Below are 23,244 nucleotides of genomic sequence, written 5' to 3'. Positions count from 1 at the left end.
TTTCATATTCATTTCCCAAATCATCCCCAATCAGCTTAATGTTAAAATCATATCATAAGTCCTCCTCTCTTTCCTTTCGCATACATCACGTTCACCTTCTTCGGATACCGCGTGCCCGCGAATCGAAAGTGCATTCGTGCAGCGACGGGATGGCGGTCGCTTGTAATGTCGTCCTCGACCGTGAGAACGTGACTCGAGTGGCGCACACTGCCGTTAAGGTCACGGCAAAACCCCCATCCGAACGAAACGACACCGGCAAGCACGAAAAGCACATTTGTCTGAACTGGTCTGACCCTTCGGTAGTTTGTTCTTTGTCCCATTCGCTGTGAGCGGCGGGAAGCGACGGCTGAGAGCTGGTGCGGTATAAACAAACGAGCTAGTACTACGCTTCCTGGTGAAGGATCGACGAATACAACCCGAAGCTGGGCCGGATAATGGGCGAAAGGGGAAGCTCTGTCCTGAGCCTGCGCGCACGATCCACGACCGAGAAAAGTGGGGAAAAAGGATACGATTTGCCGATTTGTTGGCCGATGGCAATGGGCATGAATGAAAGTGAAAGTGTCTAGCAGCCCCCGAAAGGCTGGAGTCGGAGTGCCCCCGGGTGACACCGAAACGGGAGGGAGCGCTGTCAGACGGGACGACAACAACCGTACGCTGCTTTTGTATGCGTGCGTGGTGGAAGCGTTCGTGTTGTCTCCGCAACACCGTGTCGGTGCTGTCGGGGTTGGATCTGCCAAATAATCTTGCCGCGTTCCGTTCAGTATGCGTTTGGACGCACCAGTGGACGGTCGGGCAAAACCAACTCCTCCGCCGCACGACGCTCACAGCACGGCACAGGATTTTCGCGACGAGTGCTACCCAAGGTGTTCGGTCGGTTTTGTGGTGGAACAAACGGGGTGAAAAGTGCACTCAATTTACGGCCACTGTTTAAAAAGACTCGCTCTTCACAGTGCAGGTGTGTTTTACGGCCTGCTCGACAAATAAACGTTTCCTCGCGTTAGCTCGCGTAGCAGGTGCAACACAGAGGGGGAGTTCAAAACCAAAACCCCCCCATTACAGCACGTCGGTCGAAAGCGCATTTGAAAGAGATGAGTTATGAATTAAACACCGCCGAAGGTGTGTAAACACGCGGCAATGTAAATGCGTCCCGTTGCGTTGCCGGGCCTGTGGTGAGTGAGTCTGTCCATCGCAGCGGCCACAGCACGCCGGGTGTGTGTGTGTGTGCAATGGTAATAAAAATCACTACACCGGGTGGTCGGCGGACTTGTGTTTGTTTGTGTTTTGTGGCGAGATTCATGCTGCTGAGTAGCTCCCAAGCAGATATCGAATGATTCAATATCTCACCCCAACGTCTCGCTCCAGCTCGGGGCGGTAAGGTTGCGGAACAGGGGAAAAGGGAGGTCACATTGTATCGATACCACCCGCCGCCATCGATTGGACCGTTGGAAAGACATTTTAATGAGATTCGGAAGCATCTTTCTGTCTGTCTCCGTCTCCGTCGCCGCCAGCGTCGTGTTAGAGAGGTGTGCTAAAAATAATTCGCAAACATCACCCGTGCTTCCTCCAATCGGACATTTTAGCTTGACTTTGTTAAACAGGACGTAGAGGTGCTCACCGGTTAAAATTGGTGTCGATGCGTAGTCGATGCAGCGACAAGTTAGCAAACAGCGCAACGAGCAAACGAGTCAGCCAACTCCAGCGGCAACAAACACAGCAGAAAAACAGTACGGCACACAGCACTCAGTAATCATTGTGGCATTGGGGAGTGGCTGGGAAAAAACCCAGGAAAGTGAACAGTTTTCTGAATAAATTTAACGCCCCAGAGTTGTGGGCCGGAGAGAAGTAAGACTCTTGTTGCGCGCACACGAACACGGCTCGTTTGCTGTGCTGTCGTCCCAAGGGTGAAATCTGAAAATTGGAATGCGAATGCGAACTGCCTCTCATGCAGGCAAGATACCGAGATACAGTACAGTGTTATACGCGATAGTTAGTCAGAGATAAAGAAGAAAAAAAGTGGCCTGTGAAAGTGAAGTGTCCATCCGGTGTGAGCAAGTGAACACATCCTCTAATCGGAAGTGACTGTGTGCCCGACATTTGCGAAAGTAACGTAGCATTGGATGCGACGGAACGAGTGTAAAGCACTGCAACTGGAACGCAGGTCTCTTTTGTAGCCAGCAAACAGACAAGTTTTACAGCATATCCGTGTGTGTGTGTGTATTTGGGGAGAAAACGGACATGCTTTCTGTTGTGGGATAAATTAGGAAATCTGCACCAAGCTAACTCCGACCTCCGCCAACTATGGACTGGAACGGTACGACGAGCGGTACGGTCGATTTGCTCGTGTCCGCCGGCACGGCTGCCCTATCGACGCTAGCGCCCGGCACGGAACTGCCAACGGAACTGCTCGCACTGTCCACCAACGGGACGGGAGCGGGAGTGAACGGAACTACCACCAGCAGCAGCACCACCAGCACCGGCATGACAGTGACCGCGAGCGACATAACGATAGCGTCCGCCGCCCACTACCACGGCGGCATACCGTTTCCGTCCGAGCTGCTCACCTTCCTGCGGCAGACCACCACAATCGCTTCGTCCTCCTCGTCCGCTGCGATGCCTCCGCTGGGTGTGACGAATTTTTCCACCTTTCTCAGCAACATTACGCTGCGCGCGTTGACGGCATCGGCGGCGGCCGCTGCGACCGGTGGCACCAGCGGTACGAGCGGCCCGAGCGGTACGAGCACGGCCGAGTTTACCGCCAACCTTTCGCGCCGATTTCCGCACCACCCGTTCTTCAGTACCTTCTTCAACGATTCCGCCCTGGACATTTGTCCCTCGATCCAGATGCCGGTCGGGAATGTGATTTCGATGATACTGTACGCGCTGGTCGCGATTGTGGGGCTTTTTGGTAACACGCTCGTTATCTACGTGGTGCTGCGCTTTTCCAAAATGCAAACCGTCACGAACATGTACATCCTGAATCTGGCCATCGCCGACCAGTGCTTTCTGATTGGCATTCCGTTCCTGATCACCACGATGCACCTGGGCGAGTGGACGTTCGGCAACGCGATGTGCAAGGCGTACATGGTGTCGACCTCCATCACGCAGTTCACCTCGTCCATCTTTCTGTTCATCATGTCCGCCGACCGGTACATTGCCGTGTGCCATCCGATCTCGTCGCCCCGCTTCCGGACGCCGCTCGTGTCGAAGGTGGTGTCGGCGATCGCGTGGACGGCGTCTGCCCTCATCATGCTGCCGGTCATGCTGTACGCGAACACGATCGCGCGCGAAAAGGACAAGATGTCGTGCAACATCATGTGGCCGTCCGAGACGGGCGCGAACTCGGGCTCCACCTTCACGCTCTACTCGCTCATACTGGGCTTCGCGATCCCGCTCACGCTGATCCTGATGTTCTACTATCTGGTGATACGCAAGCTGCGCACCGTCGGACCAAAGTCCAAGTCGAAGGAGAAGAAGCGGTCGCACCGGAAGGTGACCAAGCTGGTGCTGACCGTCATCACCGTGTACGTGCTGTGCTGGCTGCCGTACTGGATCTCGCAGGTGGCGCTGATCAACTCGCCGCCCGACATCTGCAAGTCGCGGCTCGAGATTACCGTGTTCGTGCTGGTGAGCTGGCTCGGCTACAGCAACAGCGCGATGAACCCGATCCTGTACGCCTTCCTGAGCGATAACTTTAAGAAAAGCTTCCTGAAGGCGTGCACGTGCGCAAAGGGGAAGGAAATCAACGCCCAGCTGCAGATCGAGAACAGCTTCTTCCCGCGGTTCGTGCGCAACCGGGGCTCCGAGCGGGGCAACTCCACCAAGGTGCTGCAGTCGAACAACCGAAATAATCGGGTGCCGGATGCCGGGGCCCATCAGCAGCAGCAGCAGCAGCAGCAACAGCAGCAACAGCAGCAGCAACAGGCACACCAACAGACAAACGACACCCTTGCCAACAACAACAATGTGTGTAATGTGAACAACAACAGCTCCCAGGCCAGCACGGTCAATGGGAAGGGTGGCAACGGTGGCAGCGGCAGCTTGCAAAATGGCTCCTCCATCGCAATGCCGTACGGTGGTGGAGGGATGAGCTCGGATCAAAGCTCCATCGTGCGTGGCTGCGGCCCATCAACGAGCGTAACGACCATCCAGTCGTCCCAGTGCGGCGTTCCGCCAATATCGAGCCGCGTGGTCGAGGGAGGCAATGATAGGTCGGGTGGTGTCTCCGACCCCACTTACTGTCGGCCCCCGGTACTCCACACCGATCTGTAGAGCGTTGCACGGCGATTTACTCGGGGACTGGGAGTTGGAATTGGACAGCCAGCGGAGCGTGGACCAGCCGGACCCTTCCGGGAGATATAGCTGTAAGTAGCTGACGGGAGGGAAGGGGAGGGAGGGTGACAACAAAAACTAGATAAGCAAAACAATGATACGGCCATACGGCACCGTGCGTATGTATCGGCGTCCCAGTAGATCTACGGAATGATGATGACGATGAATTCCCATTGCTCCACAGGGGTGCATCCGGCGCTTTGTGTGTATGGGACGATGTTCCGCATGCGTGTGTTTACCGTTCCAATTGCTTCTTGCTTTCCCCCACAACCCGGACAAACATTTCAGCACGGCAATTGGGGCTCCTGCTGTCCACTCTGCCGGTCACCAATTTTCATCCATCGCGACGACGACACCTTGACAGCTTGGCAGGTCGTCCCGCTGGGTCATTGTTTTCCTTGTGATTGCCGGTTGATTGAGTTTTTTCCCAAACTCTAAGGTAGCGTGTGGACAGTACTAACCCTCCCTCTTTCTCCCCCAAAACCCCATGCCTACTTGATGCTGTATTGTTTCTCGCCCTTGCGTGCTTACGTAGGTTACGTCAAGCGTACGGAATCCGTGTGCGAAACTGATCACCTGGATGACGGTGTGAAACACGCACGCAAGCGTGCAGAAAATCCCTTCGCGCAAATTGTGCCGTGGAATGGAAAAAATCTCCCATTCCTCCTCCAAATCACTGGCACTGATTGAAGACACACCATTTGGACGTGTCTCGCTGTACTTACTTCCTTCCCGGGCGATTGCTCTTTACGGTGCGCGGAGCGCGCTGGCGCAAGATTTTGCGGGCGCGAGTGTGCAACACGATGGCAAATTAATGGTTCGTTTAGTGAAAAGCGTGTGATAACGGTGTTTGCCCTGCCGGAGGGAGCAGGACTGAAGGGCCGGCTGGCGGTAGTCTCTTCTTCGATTACACACCATTTGCTTGAACATGGTCTCGCCGGTCTGAAACGACTATGCTGTTGTGGTGTGCTTTTTCTCCTCGAACGAGACGACAGTTGGACCAAATCTCGACGCGACATGTAAACCCGTGATTGCGGTCGGAATGATGCGTGTGCTTTTGCAGAAGAAACCACAAGGGGGGGAGGGGGGGGGGATGGGAAGCACATTTCGGAATCGGTTATCGGTGGGTGAATTTTCTCTCCGATTAACCCTGCCACAGTCCCGAGAACAGGCACACACACACACGCACACACAACTCCCCCATAATGACGCGGTGATTGTTTGGGGCGATGAAATATTTCACCCAGACGATCAGAATTTAGATAGTAGCTGCGGGCGGACATTCCTGGACCGACGGGGGAATGGACCGGATGCCGTAACGGGCAGACGATGTTTCTGTAGCATGCACATGCACATGCTATACTGTTTATGATCAGTTCACACACAATTCTCATCACACTTAATAAACACAAATTGTCAACACCACACAACACACAAAAAAGGATAAAATAACCACTCAAGAAATTAACACAACCCAAACCACATAAATAACCTTGCGCCAGGAATTGTAAGTCAGCAGAAAAACCCTTGTCCAAAAACACTTAAAACACACAACCCGCACACAGCCCCGTAGGTGCGAAAACAGCAGAAAAACATTACCCAGCACAAAAACGTTTCAAGTGCGTAAAGCGTAAAAACAATAACATTGCATAATAGCAACCATCAGTTCATAAATAATGAAATAGGAGACAACGTACCCTCGTGTGTACAAACAGAACCGTTAATCGTAAGCGTAGGAAACAAAACACCGCGTAAGCGCCAGAACCCAGAACTGACCTTACAGAATAATTGCAACCATATGTAAACCAGAAAAACCTAACCCTCAGCATAACCGACACAAAGCGAAAGTAAAACGCAAAATCGAATTGAAGAAAGGTACCGTATAAATAAAGATGTAAGATGAGACCAGCCTCAGAGACACAGACGTACGGAGACAGTTAGAGTCACAGTTACGCACAGTACGTGTAGTCGTGAAGTGATACTGCTAAGTCTTGGTCGGTCAAGTCTCGATTTTCAAACAAAGTGAAATGTGTATTTAATTCAGTTGTGTTTGTCCGAAACCTCCACCATCGTGCTTACAAATATACCTGAAGAGTGATGTCTATAGTATGGCATTGTTGAACTATCCGTCGCGTCCGAACCAAACTTATTACATGGCGACCGTGACCTTAATCTGCAATCGACAGGCAGAAGTGTAAGCAAATTATTTGAAGTAAACTGTGATACGTACAACGGTAACGTAAAGCGTAAGTGTCGTGCGACGAACCAAAAGTATTGTGACCATAACCGGCATTCGACGGAAAAAAGTGTCAAATGTGCATTTTATATGGAACATTCATCAACGCAGCTCGAGCAAGTAACCCATAGGTAAAAAAAAAAAATAACGATGAAAGAACAGCTACAAGCAAGTTCAGTGCAGTGCAGAATGAAAAATAAAAACATTTAGTGCAGTGTAAGTGCGAAATGAATGTTTAATTGACGAACAAACATTAACCGTACACAGTGTTGTGAGAACCTACCTAAATGTGTAAAAACGTATTAACGCTTATGCGATCGGTTTACCTAGTAGAGTAACCTTGAAATGGGAAACTATAAAAAAAAAAGCTAACTTTTAACAACAACCCAAGTTCAGCACAGTACAGTAAAGCAATCGATACGATTCTTGGAGCAAGTGATATGGAATAATAAAGTGCAGTGCAAAACAAGCTGTGGTCAGCGCGATTGAATGGAACAACCGTTCCCACCGTGGAAGACGAAAAGACAAACCGAGCCTACTGCCCAATATGGATTGGCAGACAAGAATGAACGAGTCGGGGTTGAGACGACAAGACATCGAGCGACAACTGATGACATCGCAGAACTTCACATGTAACATCGAGTATATACCTAGCACCGATTTAACACCTTGCACCGGTAAAAATGCAGCGTAACATCATCATCAGCAGCAGCAACATTAAATACATGTTATGTATTTAAACAAGGTACGGCATAACCCTTAATATGATGAAGAATGAAACAAAAAATAGAACTACTAGTAGAAAGGTTAAAACAACTGCATGATAATCTAAAACACATAGACAGATGCTACGGACAGTGCGCAATAAGCACATATGAGGAAAGCGCTAAGGAAACTTTTAAAAAGCTACAAGAAAAGTTAGTTAAATATGAGAATGAAATAAGTGAAGAAGAACTAACGTACACATCTAAAATTGCTAGAACACTATATAGCGACATAACTAAATTCATAGCAATTCACAAACAAAAGTTCACAGTTTCAATTAATAACGTCAGTTTAGGAACACAAACAATGGCGACGTTTAATCTAAAAGAAGCTTCGGCTGTAGTACCGACGTATAATGGATCCGCAGACCAATTACAATCCTTCCTTAGGGCAATACATTTTGCAAAGAGAATGTTTCCGGATAACCAAGAGGGACTATTGGTAGATTATATTTACACTAGATTATCTGGTAAGGCGGAAATGGGAATAAAACCCAACCTTACCACAGTACAGCAATTAGCAGAGGATTTAAAATCACGCTGTGAGGAACAGGTAGAACCAAGCAAAGTAATAGCTAACATGAAATCATTAAAAACTAAGGATACACAAACACTTTGCAAAGAGATAGAAGAGCTTACAGAAAAATTGAAGGTTCTCTACCTACAAAAACAAATTCCAACCGAAGTAGCAAACGAATTCGCAATTCGAGAAGGAATTAATTCATTAATAGATAAAGTGTCAAATCGAGATGCTAAAACTGCTCTCACCATTGGAAAATTTATAACTATAAAAGAAGCCACTAAAGTAGTAGACGAATGCGAATCTAGGCAAGACAAAGCTCAAGTACTTGCTTACCAGGGTTCATACAACAATAGTAGATTCAATAATTATAGACAACAGAACAGGAATTATCAGTATAATAACCGTCCTAACTCAAACCAATCATACAGACGCAATGACAATTACAGAAACAACAACAATTTCAATAACCGCAATTATAACAGTGATGGCTACAACAGCAATCAAAGAAATAATAACCGCAGTGGCAATAATAGAGACAACCAAAATCAAAGATACAATAATTATGGCTATCAGAACAGGCCAAATAGAAATCCTAGGGCCATAACGAACCGACAAACAGGGCAGCAATCCAGAAACGTATATCATACTACAGCTCAAGTACAGGAAAATGAAAATAATTTTTTAGACCAAAAAGAATCAACTCAGACTCTAGAGCAATATACTCGCTAGATTTGAATGGAGTTGATTACATAAAAATTAAACTGAGTTTTGCTAATACCGAAACATCTATATTATTAGTCGACACAGGAGCATCAGTATCATTATTCAAATCAAGCAAATTAAAGAAAAATCACAGTCCAATAAGATCAAATTCAATTTCATTGACAGGCATTTCTAACACACCAATATATTCTAAGGGTATTACAACTTGTACTATTTTTTTTAACAATTTAGAATTGGAACATGACTTTGTATTAGTTCCAGATGAATTTAACATAGGAGCAGACGGTATATTAGGTAGAGATTTTTACAAACTTTACAGATGTTCTATTAACTATGAATTACTATTGCTTACATTCACATGCCAAGGAGAGGAAATTCAACATAATATTGAGGAAGACGACGGAAAAGGATTTATTTTACCTATCAGAAGTGAAGTAGTACGAAGAATATACCTTCCAAATATAACTGAGGACACCATAGTATTCGCTCAAGAAATCCAACCAGGAGTATTTTGTGGTAGTACAATCATTTCTAAAGATAATCAAGTAGTTAAATTCATCAACACAAAGCAACGAAATATCTACATAACTCATGCAGAATTCAAACCTATTACAGAACCATTATCGAATTATGAAGCTAAACAAGTAAATAACAAAGCAGGAGAAGTAAACAATGATAGACTGCAAAAACTTTTACAAAAAATTAAAATAGATAAAATTCCCACCTCGGAAATTTACAATCTAAGAAAAATTGTTACAGAATACAACGATATTTTTTGCGTAGAAGATGATCCAATTACTACAAACAATTTTTACCCTCAGAAAATCGAATTAAAAGACAATATCCCAACTTACATACCAAACTATAAACAAATTTATTCACAAACAGAAGAAATACAAAATCAAGTAGACAAAATGCTTAACAATGATATAATTGAACATTCAGTTTCACCATATAATTCACCAATCTTACTTGTTCCAAAGAAATCAACAGATGGTAATAAAAAATGGAGACTTGTTGTAGATTTCAGACAGTTAAACAAAAAGGTTATACCAGATAAATTTCCATTGCCAAGAATTGACTCAATACTAGATCAACTCGGCAGGGCAAAATATTTTAGCACCCTTGACCTCATGTCAGGATTTCACCAAATACCTCTAGAAAATGATTCAAGAAAATTTACAGCTTTTTCAACCGGATCAGGGCATTACCAATTTAAACGTATGCCGTTCGGTTTAAACATTAGCCCCAACAGTTTTCAACGTATGATGGCTATCGCTATGGCAGGATTAACTCCTGAGCTAGCATTTGTATATATAGACGATATAATCGTTACTGGCTGCAGTGCACGGCAGCACATCAGTAACATAGTTAAGGTTTTTGATAGATTAAGACAGTACAATTTAAAATTAAATCCAGAAAAATGTTCATTTTTTAAAACAGAAGTTACCTATTTAGGTCATAAAATAACAGATAAGGGAATATATCCAGACGATTCTAAGTTCGAAACAATTAGAAATTTTCCAATACCTAAAAATGCAGACGAAGTACGAAGATTTGTCGCATTTTGTAATTATTATCGTAAGTTTGTACATAATTTCGCTAATACTGCTAAACCTTTAAATAATCTAATTAAGAAAAAAGTAAAATTTATTTGGACAGACGAATGTCAAAACGCATTTAATAGCTTAAAACAAAGTCTTTTATCACCTACAGTTTTAAAATATCCAGATTTTAAGAAAGAGTTTATATTAACAACAGACGCTTCTGATGTAGCATGTGGAGCAGTTCTTTCACAAATAACAGATGGAGAAGACCACCCAATAGCATATGCAAGCAAAAGCTTCACACCAGGAGAAAAAAATAAGCCTATTATTGAAAAAGAATTGACAGCAATTCATTGGGCAATTAATTATTTCAAACCATATCTATACGGTAGAAAATTTACTGTAAAAACAGATCATAGACCATTAGTATATTTGTTTGGTATGAAGAATCCAACATCAAAACTAACTAGAATGAGATTAGATTTAGAAGAGTTTGATTTTAAAATAGAATTTTTAGCAGGAAAAACTAATGTAGTAGCAGATGCGCTATCCAGAATCGTAACGGATTCTGACGAACTTAAAGCATCTATCCCTAAAAATAAGACGGATTTAGCTAATCCTATTTTATTAGTGAACACTAGAGCAATGACAAGGAAAAATATAACTGCAGATAAAAAAAGAAAAAGAGAAAAGACAAGGAAGAAACGAAAGTGAAATATGATCAAACTAATATGTATGAAACAGATAGGCCATCTGGAAACAACTAAAATGTTGAAAATGAAATCAAATATTATTGAAAATGAAGAATTTATTGAGCTCGTGATATACAATCACAATTATTACAAAGCGCTGGGAAAATTTAAAATACCCATAACTTCTGCGAAGCAAAGTCAAACACTAGAGTTTGTACTGCATGAATCATGCCTAATCGCTAGAAAGTATCACAAGAATTTAGCAATTGCATCGAATGACAAGTTATTCGAATTTTATTCAATGTCGACCATAAAAGAAATTATTAACAAAATGATAACAGACGTTCATGTCATCGTGTATACACAACCTAAATGGATAGAAGAGAAAGAAGAACAATTTCAAATAATGTCCAATTTCCACACAACACCAGTAGGAGGTCATCTAGGACAATTCAAACTATATAGTAAAATAAAAGATAAATACAAATGGAAAAATATGAAAGCGGATATCATCAAGTATGTCAAAAGTTGTAAAGCATGCGCAACTAACAAGATCCTAAAACATACTAAAGAGGAAACTGTTGTGACGACAACACCCTCTAAACCTTTTAACATCATAACGATTGATACCGTAGGACCGCTACCAAAAACAGCAAACAATAATCGATACGCAGTTACCATACAATGCGAATTATCGAAATATATCGTAATAATCCCGATTCAAAATAAAGAAGCAAATACTATAGCAAAAGCTTTAGTAGAAAATTTCATTCTTACATTTGGAAACTTTTTAGAAATGAGATCAGATCAAGGACTTGAATACAATAATGAAATTTTAACCCAAATATCAAAAATATTAGAAATCAAACAAACATTCGCAGCAGCATATCATCCCCAAACAATAGGAGCTTTAGAACGAAACCACAGAAGCTTAAACGAATACTTACGAAGTTATACCAATGAACACCATGACGATTGGGATCAATGGACTAAATTCTATGAATTTGTTTACAACACCTCAGTACACAGCATAACTAACCTCACACCATTCGAATTAGTATTTGGAAGACAAGCAAATTTACCACAAGAACTATACAAAACAAAAGTAGACCCAGTGTACAATATAGAACAATACTACAATGAAATGAAATTTAAATTACAAAAAGCACATGCAATAGCCAAAAACAAACTGATTGCATCAAAAATACAACGTCAAGCCAAACTTAATGAAAATTTAAACAAATTAAACATACGAATAGGAGATTACGTTTACCTAACAAACGAAAATAGAAAAAAATTAGATCCAGTCTACATAGGACCATTTACAATCGTAGAAATCACGGATACAAATTGCGTTATAAAACATAATCAGACAGGAAAAATCACAACGGTACATAAAAACCGATTAAAACAGTTTTAGTGAATAATGCACTCATTCGTAAAAAAAACTCAATCGTACATTATTCAAAAAGGGCGGAGGTGTAGCATGCACATGCACATGCTATACTGTTTATGATCAGTTCACACACAATTCTCATCACACTTAATAAACACAAATTGTCAACACCACACAACACACAAAAAAGGATAAAATAACCACTCAAGAAATTAACACAACCCAAACCACATAAATAACCTTGCGCCAGGAATTGTAAGTCAGCAGAAAAACCCTTGTCCAAAAACACTTAAAACACACAACCCGCACACAGCCCCGTAGGTGCGAAAACAGCAGAAAAACATTACCCAGCACAAAAACGTTTCAAGTGCGTAAAGCGTAAAAACAATAACATTGCATAATAGCAACCATCAGTTCATAAATAATGAAATAGGAGACAACGTACCCTCGTGTGTACAAACAGAACCGTTAATCGTAAGCGTAGGAAACAAAACACCGCGTAAGCGCCAGAACCCAGAACTGACCTTACAGAATAATTGCAACCATATGTAAACCAGAAAAACCTAACCCTCAGCATAACCGACACAAAGCGAAAGTAAAACGCAAAATCGAATTGAAGAAAGGTACCGTATAAATAAAGATGTAAGATGAGACCAGCCTCAGAGACACAGACGTACGGAGACAGTTAGAGTCACAGTTACGCACAGTACGTGTAGTCGTGAAGTGATACTGCTAAGTCTTGGTCGGTCAAGTCTCGATTTTCAAACAAAGTGAAATGTGTATTTAATTCAGTTGTGTTTGTCCGAAACCTCCACCATCGTGCTTACAAATATACCTGAAGAGTGATGTCTATAGTATGGCATTGTTGAACTATCCGTCGCGTCCGAACCAAACTTATTACATTTCAATCAATCCGCAAAGACAATCTTCCAACGGTCCAAGAAACGCAGCCACAGTCAGAAGAAAATTTGATGGACGTGCAGTTTTTCGTTTTCAGCGTTGTTTTTTTCCTCTTTCCTTTGAGCACAATTGTTTACTGTTTGTGTCTACCCCCGCTCCATGTCTGGAAAGATCAATATTTAACGCGCATCGAAATCAATCGCATCGTGGCGGCGGCGGCGGTTGATTGCCTGCCTATTTCGGTGGGGCTTCGCGCTGATGGATGTTGTTTATTTATTTATGCCGATCCAATAAGCGGCAAAGTGCTGTTGGCCGCGCCCTGCCCTCCCCCCGGAGTAACGCGGCGTGAAATATTTCGCTCCAGCTACTACTACTACTACTGGTACTACTACCACCAAACTGGCTGGACGCTTGGAGCTCGTTAAATTGGATTGGGACCAGCCGGCATACATCCGGATCGCGCACTACTCTTCCTCACGAAAATAGACATCTTGTGCTTGCGGGGTCACCATTTCGGTGACAACTTTCTAGACACACTTTCACAGGCGTTCCGGCGTCCGACTCTCGTGGACGCGTGCACCTCGCTCGCTCGCTGTACCATAACCCCAAAGTAATTATCCGTAAAAAGCGATGCTTTCAGAAATAATTATAAGCAGCCCGGCAGTTTCGGTCCGGGAAGGGATAATTTAATCTGGCTCTTCTGGCTCAGCTCGCCGGAGCCGAGGCAGCAAAGCCCGAAGCTTTAGCGACATTATTTATCATCCAATTAGGCGATTTCGAGATGTATCTTTGAGGCGGGGTAGCACGACGATGACTCTACAATTATCTGCCACCCCGGGATTCTTCGGATGCGGTATCGGTAGTCTCGCTAACGGCCAGCGGCCAGGGGTTGTGTTTTTGTTTTCTGTTCACAGGGTTTATTTTGAAACGTTCGGGAAAACTTTTTACAAAGCCCATGCCCAAAAATCCTTAATTAAGATATCGCTTCGGAGTGAAGCGATCCGATAGGAGCGAACGAGGTTTCTGGGAGCATCCTTACACAGAAGAAGGTAGAAGATTATGCGTGTGTGTGTGTGTGCGTGTGAGATTGTGTGGAAAGGAAAACGCGGGAGCATTTTGCAAAGTTTTCCATTTCTGGTCTCGACAGTATCCCCGTATCATAGAAGCTAGGTTAATATGGGTCTGCCATTTCGCAGAACGGTGCGCTATCGTTTGCCGAATCTTAATTGACGTGCATTAGCGCTGGTGAGGTCCTTTGGTGGTGGAACTCGTCCGTGGTCGACTAGGTACTTTGCCCTTCTCCCCATTTCGCATTCCTTGTGGCTTCACACGTGGCAATGCTCTCCCAAAGTCCCCAATGTACCACGCGCTCGTTGTGGCGGGTTTTATTGCATCCCCGTCAATTTCGGTCCGCCCGATCCGCGACGGCTTGATTGACTGTGTATCCAGTAGGATCTATCGTCCTCTCTCTGTCTCTGTAATTCCCAAACCTTCTCCTCCACTGCGCACACGGTATCATCGCCAGCTCGTTTCATGCGAAACTCATCTCGAGCAATACTCACCCTCAGCAGAAACACAGTCGATCGAAGAAGGGGTGCGAACGAAGTGTGAAGTACTTCTTATATTTCACCACGCACCACGCTCCTTGCTGGCTGTCGGCGGTGATGTACCCTTGCCCAACGGTTGGGGAGGGGAGGGTTATGTCATGCCGCAAATATTAGACAGCAAGTTTTCCATTTCAATTCACAGCTGACGCCACCGCCAACGACGGTGGCGTGTGGGCGCCCCTGGGTGTTCTGGTTTTGCCTACACACGACGCCAGTGTTCGGGTGTCGATTTTCGGGGTCAAAGTGAAGGGTTTTTCGGTGGTTTGCTGATGCTTCAAGGACTCAAGGATCTTTTCGGTACAGTGCGTGCGTGTGTGTGTAAACAAGAGAAATGTTCATTGAAGCTGCAAACACTCGCCGCATCCGCCACGCCACACCACTTGACGTTGATGGCGCCAGTGAAGTTGGGGTGTTGCGGTGAAGCATCAGTTCAGTGTATTACCAAAAAGGTGGGAAGATTATTGCACACACACACACAATGTTCGCTGTTTACTTTGGCAGAGTAGGTGCTTGCCATAACGTTCCTTGGAGCGGTGCTGAAGATTCCGAGCTCTTCCGGGAGAGCTGGCATAACTTAATACAAGGCCTGGGATTAACGCCTGGTGCAAGAGGTTGCATCACACGTCCCATTAGCCGGTGTAATTTACTGCAGCTCGGTACATTCCGCACAGCAAATCAAATTAGTTTGTGGAAACACATTGCTTAAACATTGCTTCCCGAACGAGAGAGAGAGAGGGAATCATTAGGCATTTTGGCTTCCTTGATTTTGCTAATGAGAGATTGAAGCACAAAGTCTTATCGAAAAATTTAAATTACATTTAATTGAAGCGCGTTTCATGGAATTGGTTTGCCGCTTTAAATTTGCTTCCTTTCTTTCTAATCGATATATTCTCTATCTCTCTCTCTCTCGGCGTTACATTTTGTGCTTCTATTGGAAAACAATTCCTGGAAACCGGTGGCGATGATTGCCTATTACACGTCGCTGCTCGCCTCTATTGATTGGCACTGCCGGCGGGTAAACATTCCTGCCCGCTCGTGATTGAAAACAAACGAAGTTCGATGAAACTATTTACCAATACACGGGTATTTGCTAAAGATCGATGGGACCGTTTCTTCTCGCAACACTTTAAAAGCTGCAAAGAAGCTACAGCGAACAAGAATTTGAAGACAACGGCAATTGGGTAATGTTTTACATGTTATAGGCTTTATTTTTTTTGGAATTTTGTACAATATGCTTCACCACAAACCACATCAAACTGGTTCTGACCTCCATCTACACATCAGCAGCAACGGAGTCGGTAGCAACGACGTCGGTTTCGGTCGTCACCGGGACCGGCTCGTTAGTTTCGACGCGCAAGTCAACGCTCTCACGTTCTGCCAGCGTGACGGTCACCTCCACCGTAGGCAGATCGTTCACTTTCTGCGTCACCTCCGTCACTTCCACCTTGGGTTGGGTTGGCCGTACCTGTTCCTCCGTTTCAAGCGTACGAGTGACGACATCCTCCTTCTCAACGGTGGAAACTTCCACGTCCGAAACTTTCTTGACGGAGGTTTCCGGAGTTGTTTCAGCCCCCACGGCGACAGCTTTCACCGAATCTTCCTTAACAACGCCGCTGCCAAATTCCACGGATTCTACCACGCTCGTTTCAGGCTTTTCGTCAACTTTCGTCAACTCCGGAACCGGAGCAGCGTTCGTCGAACCGGATGACTTAGCAACGACGGTCGTTGTTTGATCGACGGTTTTCGTTGGCTGCTCCAGCTTTACCGTGCCGTTCACGCTGTTCTCTGGCACCGTCACCTCGTGGGCTGTGTTGGTATCTTCTTCCGTCACCTCGGCAGCATTGTTGCCTTCGACGTTCGTTTCCTTGGAGCTAGATTCGTTCGATTCGACCGATTCCGAGGAGCTTTCCGTGCCCTTCTTTGAGGCCGGAGCGGCAAAGGATGCAGTTCCCAAGAGCAGCAGCATCAGGCAGATGCACGAAAGTACAACAGGTTTCATGGTGGAAGGAGGATTGAAATTGAGGAGCTCGAAATTTGTACGGTTGTTTGTTTGCTGAACGTTGAATCGATACTGAGTGGTTTGGGAAGAGATGAGTCGGATTTTATATACCGAAGATCTTTTCCCCGAAACCGCCCCAGGTCCCTGTCTCGCTGCTGTTTTTCTCCGTACCCGGTCGCAGCCCTTGTGGCATGGAACTACCTGTTTTTTAATGGCCCTTGTGCTGGCTAATCTTAATGTGGTTTTTTTTCACTGCCCTGTGCTACCTTGCTCCGGTGCTCGTTCTTGGTAGAACGTGCTGCCGGGCCAGGTTATTTTGCTGTTGTTTTGCTTTCGAACGGTTTATACCTTCCTTGTTATGTATTGTTTTTTGTTTTCGTTTGCTTTCTAGCTCAAAAAGGGTACATCGTCCTGTGTGCGACCTGCGAAGCCCATCTTCAACCCCGGCCGTGGGCAGAGAGAGAGTGAAGGGAAACAACAATTAAATAGAAACTTGTTTACCCTCGTTTATTCTTTCTACCCATTAAGGCAGTTAAGGCAGTTTTAAAAGCGTGTTTTTTTGTTGTTGTTGGCTGTTGTTTTGTTCTGCTTCGTGTTCTAGGAAAAGTACCGGGATGCTCCGTGACCTGCAGTGGGAAGATTATCTGCGGCAGTTAAGTGGTATTGGTCACACCGAAATTGCTGCCCGGAAATGTTTCTTTTGTTGCCGTGCAGGTTGAGAAATGCTTTTTTTTTTGAAGACAAGCTTGCAATGAAGAATTATTGTTTTGTGTAGGCAGTTTGAGAGATTATTTGTACGTGCAGAGCAAGGGAAAGAAAGGATAAACTTAATGGACAACGAAGGAAGAGTTATTGCCAAATCATGAAACCGTACATTTATCTCCTGCAAATAGGCATCAATCTTTGCAGAGAAATGTCTTATCCTTCAAGCGGAACATTCCCTCTTTCAACTAATTTATTCCAGTGACAAAACTTTCGTGCCATGATCGATATGACACAATCGACAACGAACGCTCTCAGCTTCTAAGCCATATAGAGCAATTGCTCGGCGATAAAACTTCTCTAATCGACCCAACTACACACACAAACAAACCGCAAACAACCTTGAAACCGCAGACCAAACTCTCCTCCTAATAGTGGCAGTAAAATTGAGGACACAAACATAGTTCCGAATGTGACGTTGAGGGAAGTGTGTACGTACGGACGTACGCATCTTTTGGTAAACCACAAAGTCAAAGCCTACGTCCCATCCCATTCCTGAGCTATGTTTGTGTCAGTTGCAAATTGTTCTTGGATGGTTGTTGGCTTTGATCCGGGGTCTACATGCCTACATGCCTGCTGATGCGACCCGGTTCGATGATGTAGGCGACGTCGGCAACGTTATCTGATTGCATTCCGAAGTGCTCGTGACGTTGATCCAATGGTGCTCGACATCGAATTGCACCGGAAACGGCAAAGCGTGCGCATTCCACATTTCCCCGCCCGCCGTTGAGCCCAGGAACGTTGGTTCATCCATGCACAGCCCACCGGGTTCATAATCTTTCGTCTTGATGTGGGCACACGAAGCTATCGCCTTCTCCTTTGATGCCATCGCTCGTGATGGGGGAAAGACAGAAGTTTTGCTCCAAGCGTCCGCAGTAAGTTAATTTGTGCAGAAGTCGAAGGCTGTTGGCCCCAGAAGTCTTGGCATTGGATACAGCGGGTGGACAAAACCGTGTGATGCATATATTCCAAGAATGATGAGCAAGAAGAACGTACAAAATATGGACCCCGAAATGACATAACCGATCGCGCTGATTTGATTGTGGTTCGATAAGCTATTTCTGGTATCGTGATACCCGGGGTTACAAGCGTCTTCTGGCTTATTACATTGTAGATTATCGGAAAAAGTTTGCGACCGTCCCCCGTTTCTTGTCCGCACGGTGATCTTCTGCCAGGTCACGTTGTAAAGCAAGCGGTCCCGGTATCGGCTTACAAGACGATGCCTGCCAGGAATGGCTTCGGAATTGCTTCCGAAATGAAGCTGATGTCCACACCACGGCGGTCAGTCGCTATAATCGGCAGAAAGCAAACCCCACATTATCACAATCACCTTCCCTGTGGCGACCATGCGGTAAATCACGTTCCACTAGCAAACGAAATCAGCGGAAACGATGGAAAGAAAAAGCACCCACACTTTAACGTCCTTTGGGAATCTTGTTTTTTGTGGTCCACTTCCGCTATTTCTTGGCATTCCACTGGACTGGATGGAGGACTTTGCAGGAATCGATAAGCGGACAATTTGGGCCTACGGCAAGCCACCACCCGCCGGGCCATCACAGGTCACCGGGATTAAGCTGTCGAGTTGGCGTTGAACTGACTGTCTCTTATTAGTGAGCATTCGCCCCATATAAGGCTTTGATTTAATCAACCTCTGTATATCGTTGGGTTGTTGCTCTGTGATGGAAAAGCGGTAAAACAAGCGAAAAACCATGACCATGACAGAGATACCCTGAGGCAGGGAAGATTGTGTGTCTTTTTATACAACTATCTTATGCTCTTTCTTTCCCTTTCATCGCTCCCAACGCAGCGAAAGGAGATGAAAAAGTTGCTCGAACGGATTTCTCCAAAAAGGGGTATCATTTATTAAATCGCCCTAACGTCAGCATGCATAATCGAGAGCGCAAAGCGCTCTGATCCCGTTGATCCTTTATTGATCCCTGTGTGTGTGCGTGTGTGTTAGTTTCGAAGCGAAATCGCACGTGAGCGAACGTGTGAAGGGAATATTAAATATCCTTCCATCTTGGCAACTTTCACGAACGCAAGAATAACACAACAATAAGCAGCAGGAGGCATGCTTTCGCCTCGTGCTTTAGTGATGTAGCTGCAAGCGTGGTATGCCACGCGAAATTATCGCAACCGTTGTCTGGCAGGGAATGGCGGCGCAAGGATCTGTCCCAAGGATGCTCTCCAATGTCCTTACGCAACAACGACCGTACCGACACATCGGCGCGATATTGGCGCTTCGGGAAAGTTGGCTCGTTTGTGGTGGCGTTTGTCGCCGCATGCCAACGCACACGAGTTTCATGGCAACCGACAACAGGAAGTAATAACTTTGCTAACCAACTCAAACTTGTTTTAAACATTTATAATGAACTAACCGCCCGCATGCCGGGCCATGCCCATTCGTGTCTAGTATCATCGTGCAAGCGGTGCTGTCATCTCACTTCACTGATCGGTAGTGTCTCTGTCGGTGACAGGTCCTGGAATTGTGAAAATAAATGCATTATCTTCTAGCCAGCTTGCAGATGAAAGTAAGCCAGGAGAGGGCAGCGTGAGGTGAATGCTCGAAGCGGGTGGAAAGACACCGAGGAGGGTTAATGTTTGTGGGTAGTGTTTGTGGTTTTGGTGATTAATTCTGAAACGATATTTATTTCAAAAACCACTTTAACGCAGTTTTGCCATGCTGATTGCATAACTTAAGGCGCTTTACCATGCAAATGGAATTGTTTGAATCATGAACGAAGCGAACCTGACTCTATTCACCCTGTCAGAACGGTCAATTGCTCGGTCTGTCATCTGCTTGTTCTGCTTGCGGCAAAACTTCACTCGAATAACTTTTCCCCTGCTTTCCACCGATTCCCTCACCGGTGTCAGGTGCAATGCATGAGCCAAATTGAATTCAGTTGCCGAAAATAATTCATTCCCTGCACGTTCGCGCACCGAACACATTCACTGCAAGCATCGCTACAAGTGCAAACGAGATTGTGGCAGGTCGGGCACGGGCCAACATAAATTAGCATCGAGTGCTTTTCGTGGAAAAGCGTGCAAAAGATAAATACTTTGAGCGAGTGGGTGCGGAGCTGTATCTTAAGTTGCACAAAGCGCTACAAGCGCTTTATTTTTAAAAACTATGATTATTCTAGCCTTAGAGAAGCTATGTTTGTGTAAATTTGTTCGAAAGGTCAAGGCAAGACTGAATGAGTTCCGCTTTGCCGCCTCATTAATGCAAAATGCGCGCCGGAAATGAATGATTAATTTATGCCATAAATTTGACCAGAACGGGGTGGATAGTGAAGTACAGACTGGTACGAAAATAGCGACACGTTCTGGAATGATGGAATCAATTACGAGGCTCACGTTTCATCTGTTTTGTATCGCTGTGGCAAGGTTTCAAAATATTGTTCTTTGCACAAGACGAAAGACGTGCCAAAAATGGTATGACATTTAACGTTGGAGCAGCGGACCGTTTTGTTCCTGGTAATTGGACTTATGAAACGCTCTGCTTTTCACTAACATCGCGTCGTTTCCTGTTTGCATCAATTATCGTTTGCATCAGACCGTGTCACATGCACGCACCGCACACTCGTATGTGCTCCGGAACGGGAAATGTGGATACATTAATTTTTAATGGACATATTGACACTAATTGGAGCCTTCTGTGCGTAACCCCTCGTGTGACGCGTATGTTGACATCCGGTTCCCCATCGGCCCGATCTACTAAGCGGACGAGAATCATGCGACCTATCACGTGCTTAATTGACGACATTTATCTGATGTGATGTTTTTCTTTTACGTGCTGTTTTGTATCGTTTACAGATTTTTTCCCTCTCCTGCTTCGACGAGTGCAGTACAACCGAACGCGACGGATCAAGTCCCTTCATCGGGATGGAAATGGATCATAAGCAGCAGCAGGAGAATCAGGAGAGACGAACGGAAGTGATTTGTGTACATACGAACTGACAAAAAGGGGGCTGATTGAACATGGGTGGAGCGAGTAAGTCATTAAGGACGAGGGGTTGCCGAGGGTCATGCCACTAGAAAACAAGCACAAATATCAAACACTTATAGAAAGCGTTAAGGAATCTTGAGCGCCAGTGAAGGGTAATGGTTTTATTTTAAGCGAATGAGTGTGAAGGCTTCAGGTAGGCTAAAAACTAAAATCAAAACATAATCAAACAGCTACCAAAGAAAAACAAACCAAACGTGCGAGATAGCTCGCCAGAATCGAACTGCATCCAGCATGGCAAGCCCATCCAGAAACTAACGTTGAGTCCATAATTCCGTTCCAGAAAAAAAAACATTAAACAAGATTGAAACGCAGTAGGACAGACAACGGTGCGTAAGCAAAGCGTTGCGACAAGGTGTTGCAAAAATGGTAGCTAACGAGATCTGATTAAACTTACTCTACTACACACGAATTAGAATTGCCTGTTCGATTTTAGTCGCTCCTATCACGTGGGATATTTGCGCCTATAATCATGCAAACTGCACAGCACCACTACACGGTTAAGAGATCTCGTTCGCTAACGGTTTGCGGCCATCTTGTGGTGGAGCTTTCCGATTGGTTCCTATACAGACGGTTCAAAGAAGGACGCTTAAAGCTGACGGCTTAAAGCCTGTGCCGCAAGCAGTAAAACCCGCTCCCGGTAAAAAGGGCCACACTAAATTGAGAGCCCTGTTTAGTGTAGCGCTTTCGGGTAGGGTGGGAAGGGTAGGGTGTTATAGGCCTGTTGGGCTGTAGCAGGAAAGGAAAGTGAGCCAGAAGCATGTTTTGGCAAGGTATACAACCATCCGTTCCGATGAAACTAACTCTTTCATCGTCAATTTACAGTAATTATCTTTACGACGAACATAATTCTTATTCAATCTAGGGCGTAGGTTATACGGAAGCTATGGGGGGGGGGGAAAGGGGAAAGGGGTTATTTGTGTGGGAGCATACGCAAAGGTTTGAACCGAAAGTGGCCGTGGTTCGTAACGAAGGAATGATACGAGTAACAAAACAACATCAGACTACGAACGAAGTGATAATTGTATAGTTTTAAAACAAAAATTCGCCACAAACGCAACTATATTTCACTTTAACAATCCTTAAAATTTGTAGGAACTGGGCGCCATAGTGTCGGGGCGCCATTACGCTACTCTTGCAGCCACTTTCAAATTGCGCACAGCTTCTAGGAATCAGCCAGGGGCAAAACGCGACAAGCAGGTGAATTATTCTTCTAAAGTTGAGTACACCAATAAAAACGAAAAAGGGTGAATAATAAATCGAAAAACTGTTACTGATAAAACAATGGGTAAGGCTTTTATTTCTTTTCTTTTTTGGATTATTTCCTGAACATGATGTTTGGTAGGATGTTTCGTATTTTATATTTGCATGATTTATTGTAGCACTGTCACGCTGCGATTCGGATAGTTTTCCTATTGCACGAAAAGAGAAAGAAACGGAACGCTTCGATTGGCGTAAAACCATTGGCCCACAAATCACTGGAACGTGTGTGTGGGGTGGGGGAACATTCACTATGAAGCCTACCACACTATGTGGTGGAAACTGTTTCCGATCTGTGCCGAGAGAGTGCAAAAAAAGGAGGTTTAAATTTGGCGCACCAGCTGCACTATTCGCGGAATGTAAATCAGTTCGCGCTGTAGCGCAATGGAACATCTGCCGTGCGCGCGAGGCCGTAAAGCCTTTGCAGGTATTTAGCATAGCTGATTAGATAATAATTTGAACCGGTGGAATTTCACGTTTCCGGGTGAGCAAGCATTCCA

The 23,244-nt window shown here is 45.0% G+C and overlaps 1 protein-coding gene across 1 annotated transcript; it reads left to right on the top strand.

The window, feature by feature from the left end:
- The first annotated feature begins 779 nt into the window (after positions 1-779).
- Positions 780-21,776, top strand: LOC120901347 (somatostatin receptor type 3-like). Its single transcript, XM_040309207.1, has 2 exons — positions 780-4,361; positions 21,295-21,776. Exon 1 carries the CDS (start codon positions 2,299-2,301, stop codon positions 4,267-4,269), a length of 1,971 nt encoding a protein of 656 aa, XP_040165141.1. The 5' UTR covers positions 780-2,298; the 3' UTR covers positions 4,270-4,361; positions 21,295-21,776.
- The last annotated feature ends 1,468 nt before the right edge of the window (positions 21,777-23,244 follow it).

Source organism: Anopheles arabiensis, chromosome 3 (genome assembly GCF_016920715.1).
Source record: "Anopheles arabiensis isolate DONGOLA chromosome 3, AaraD3, whole genome shotgun sequence".
Classification (NCBI taxonomy): domain Eukaryota; kingdom Metazoa; phylum Arthropoda; class Insecta; order Diptera; family Culicidae; genus Anopheles; species Anopheles arabiensis.
The sequence above is the reverse complement of the archived record's forward strand: the minus strand, read 5'-3'. Positions and strand labels throughout refer to the sequence as shown.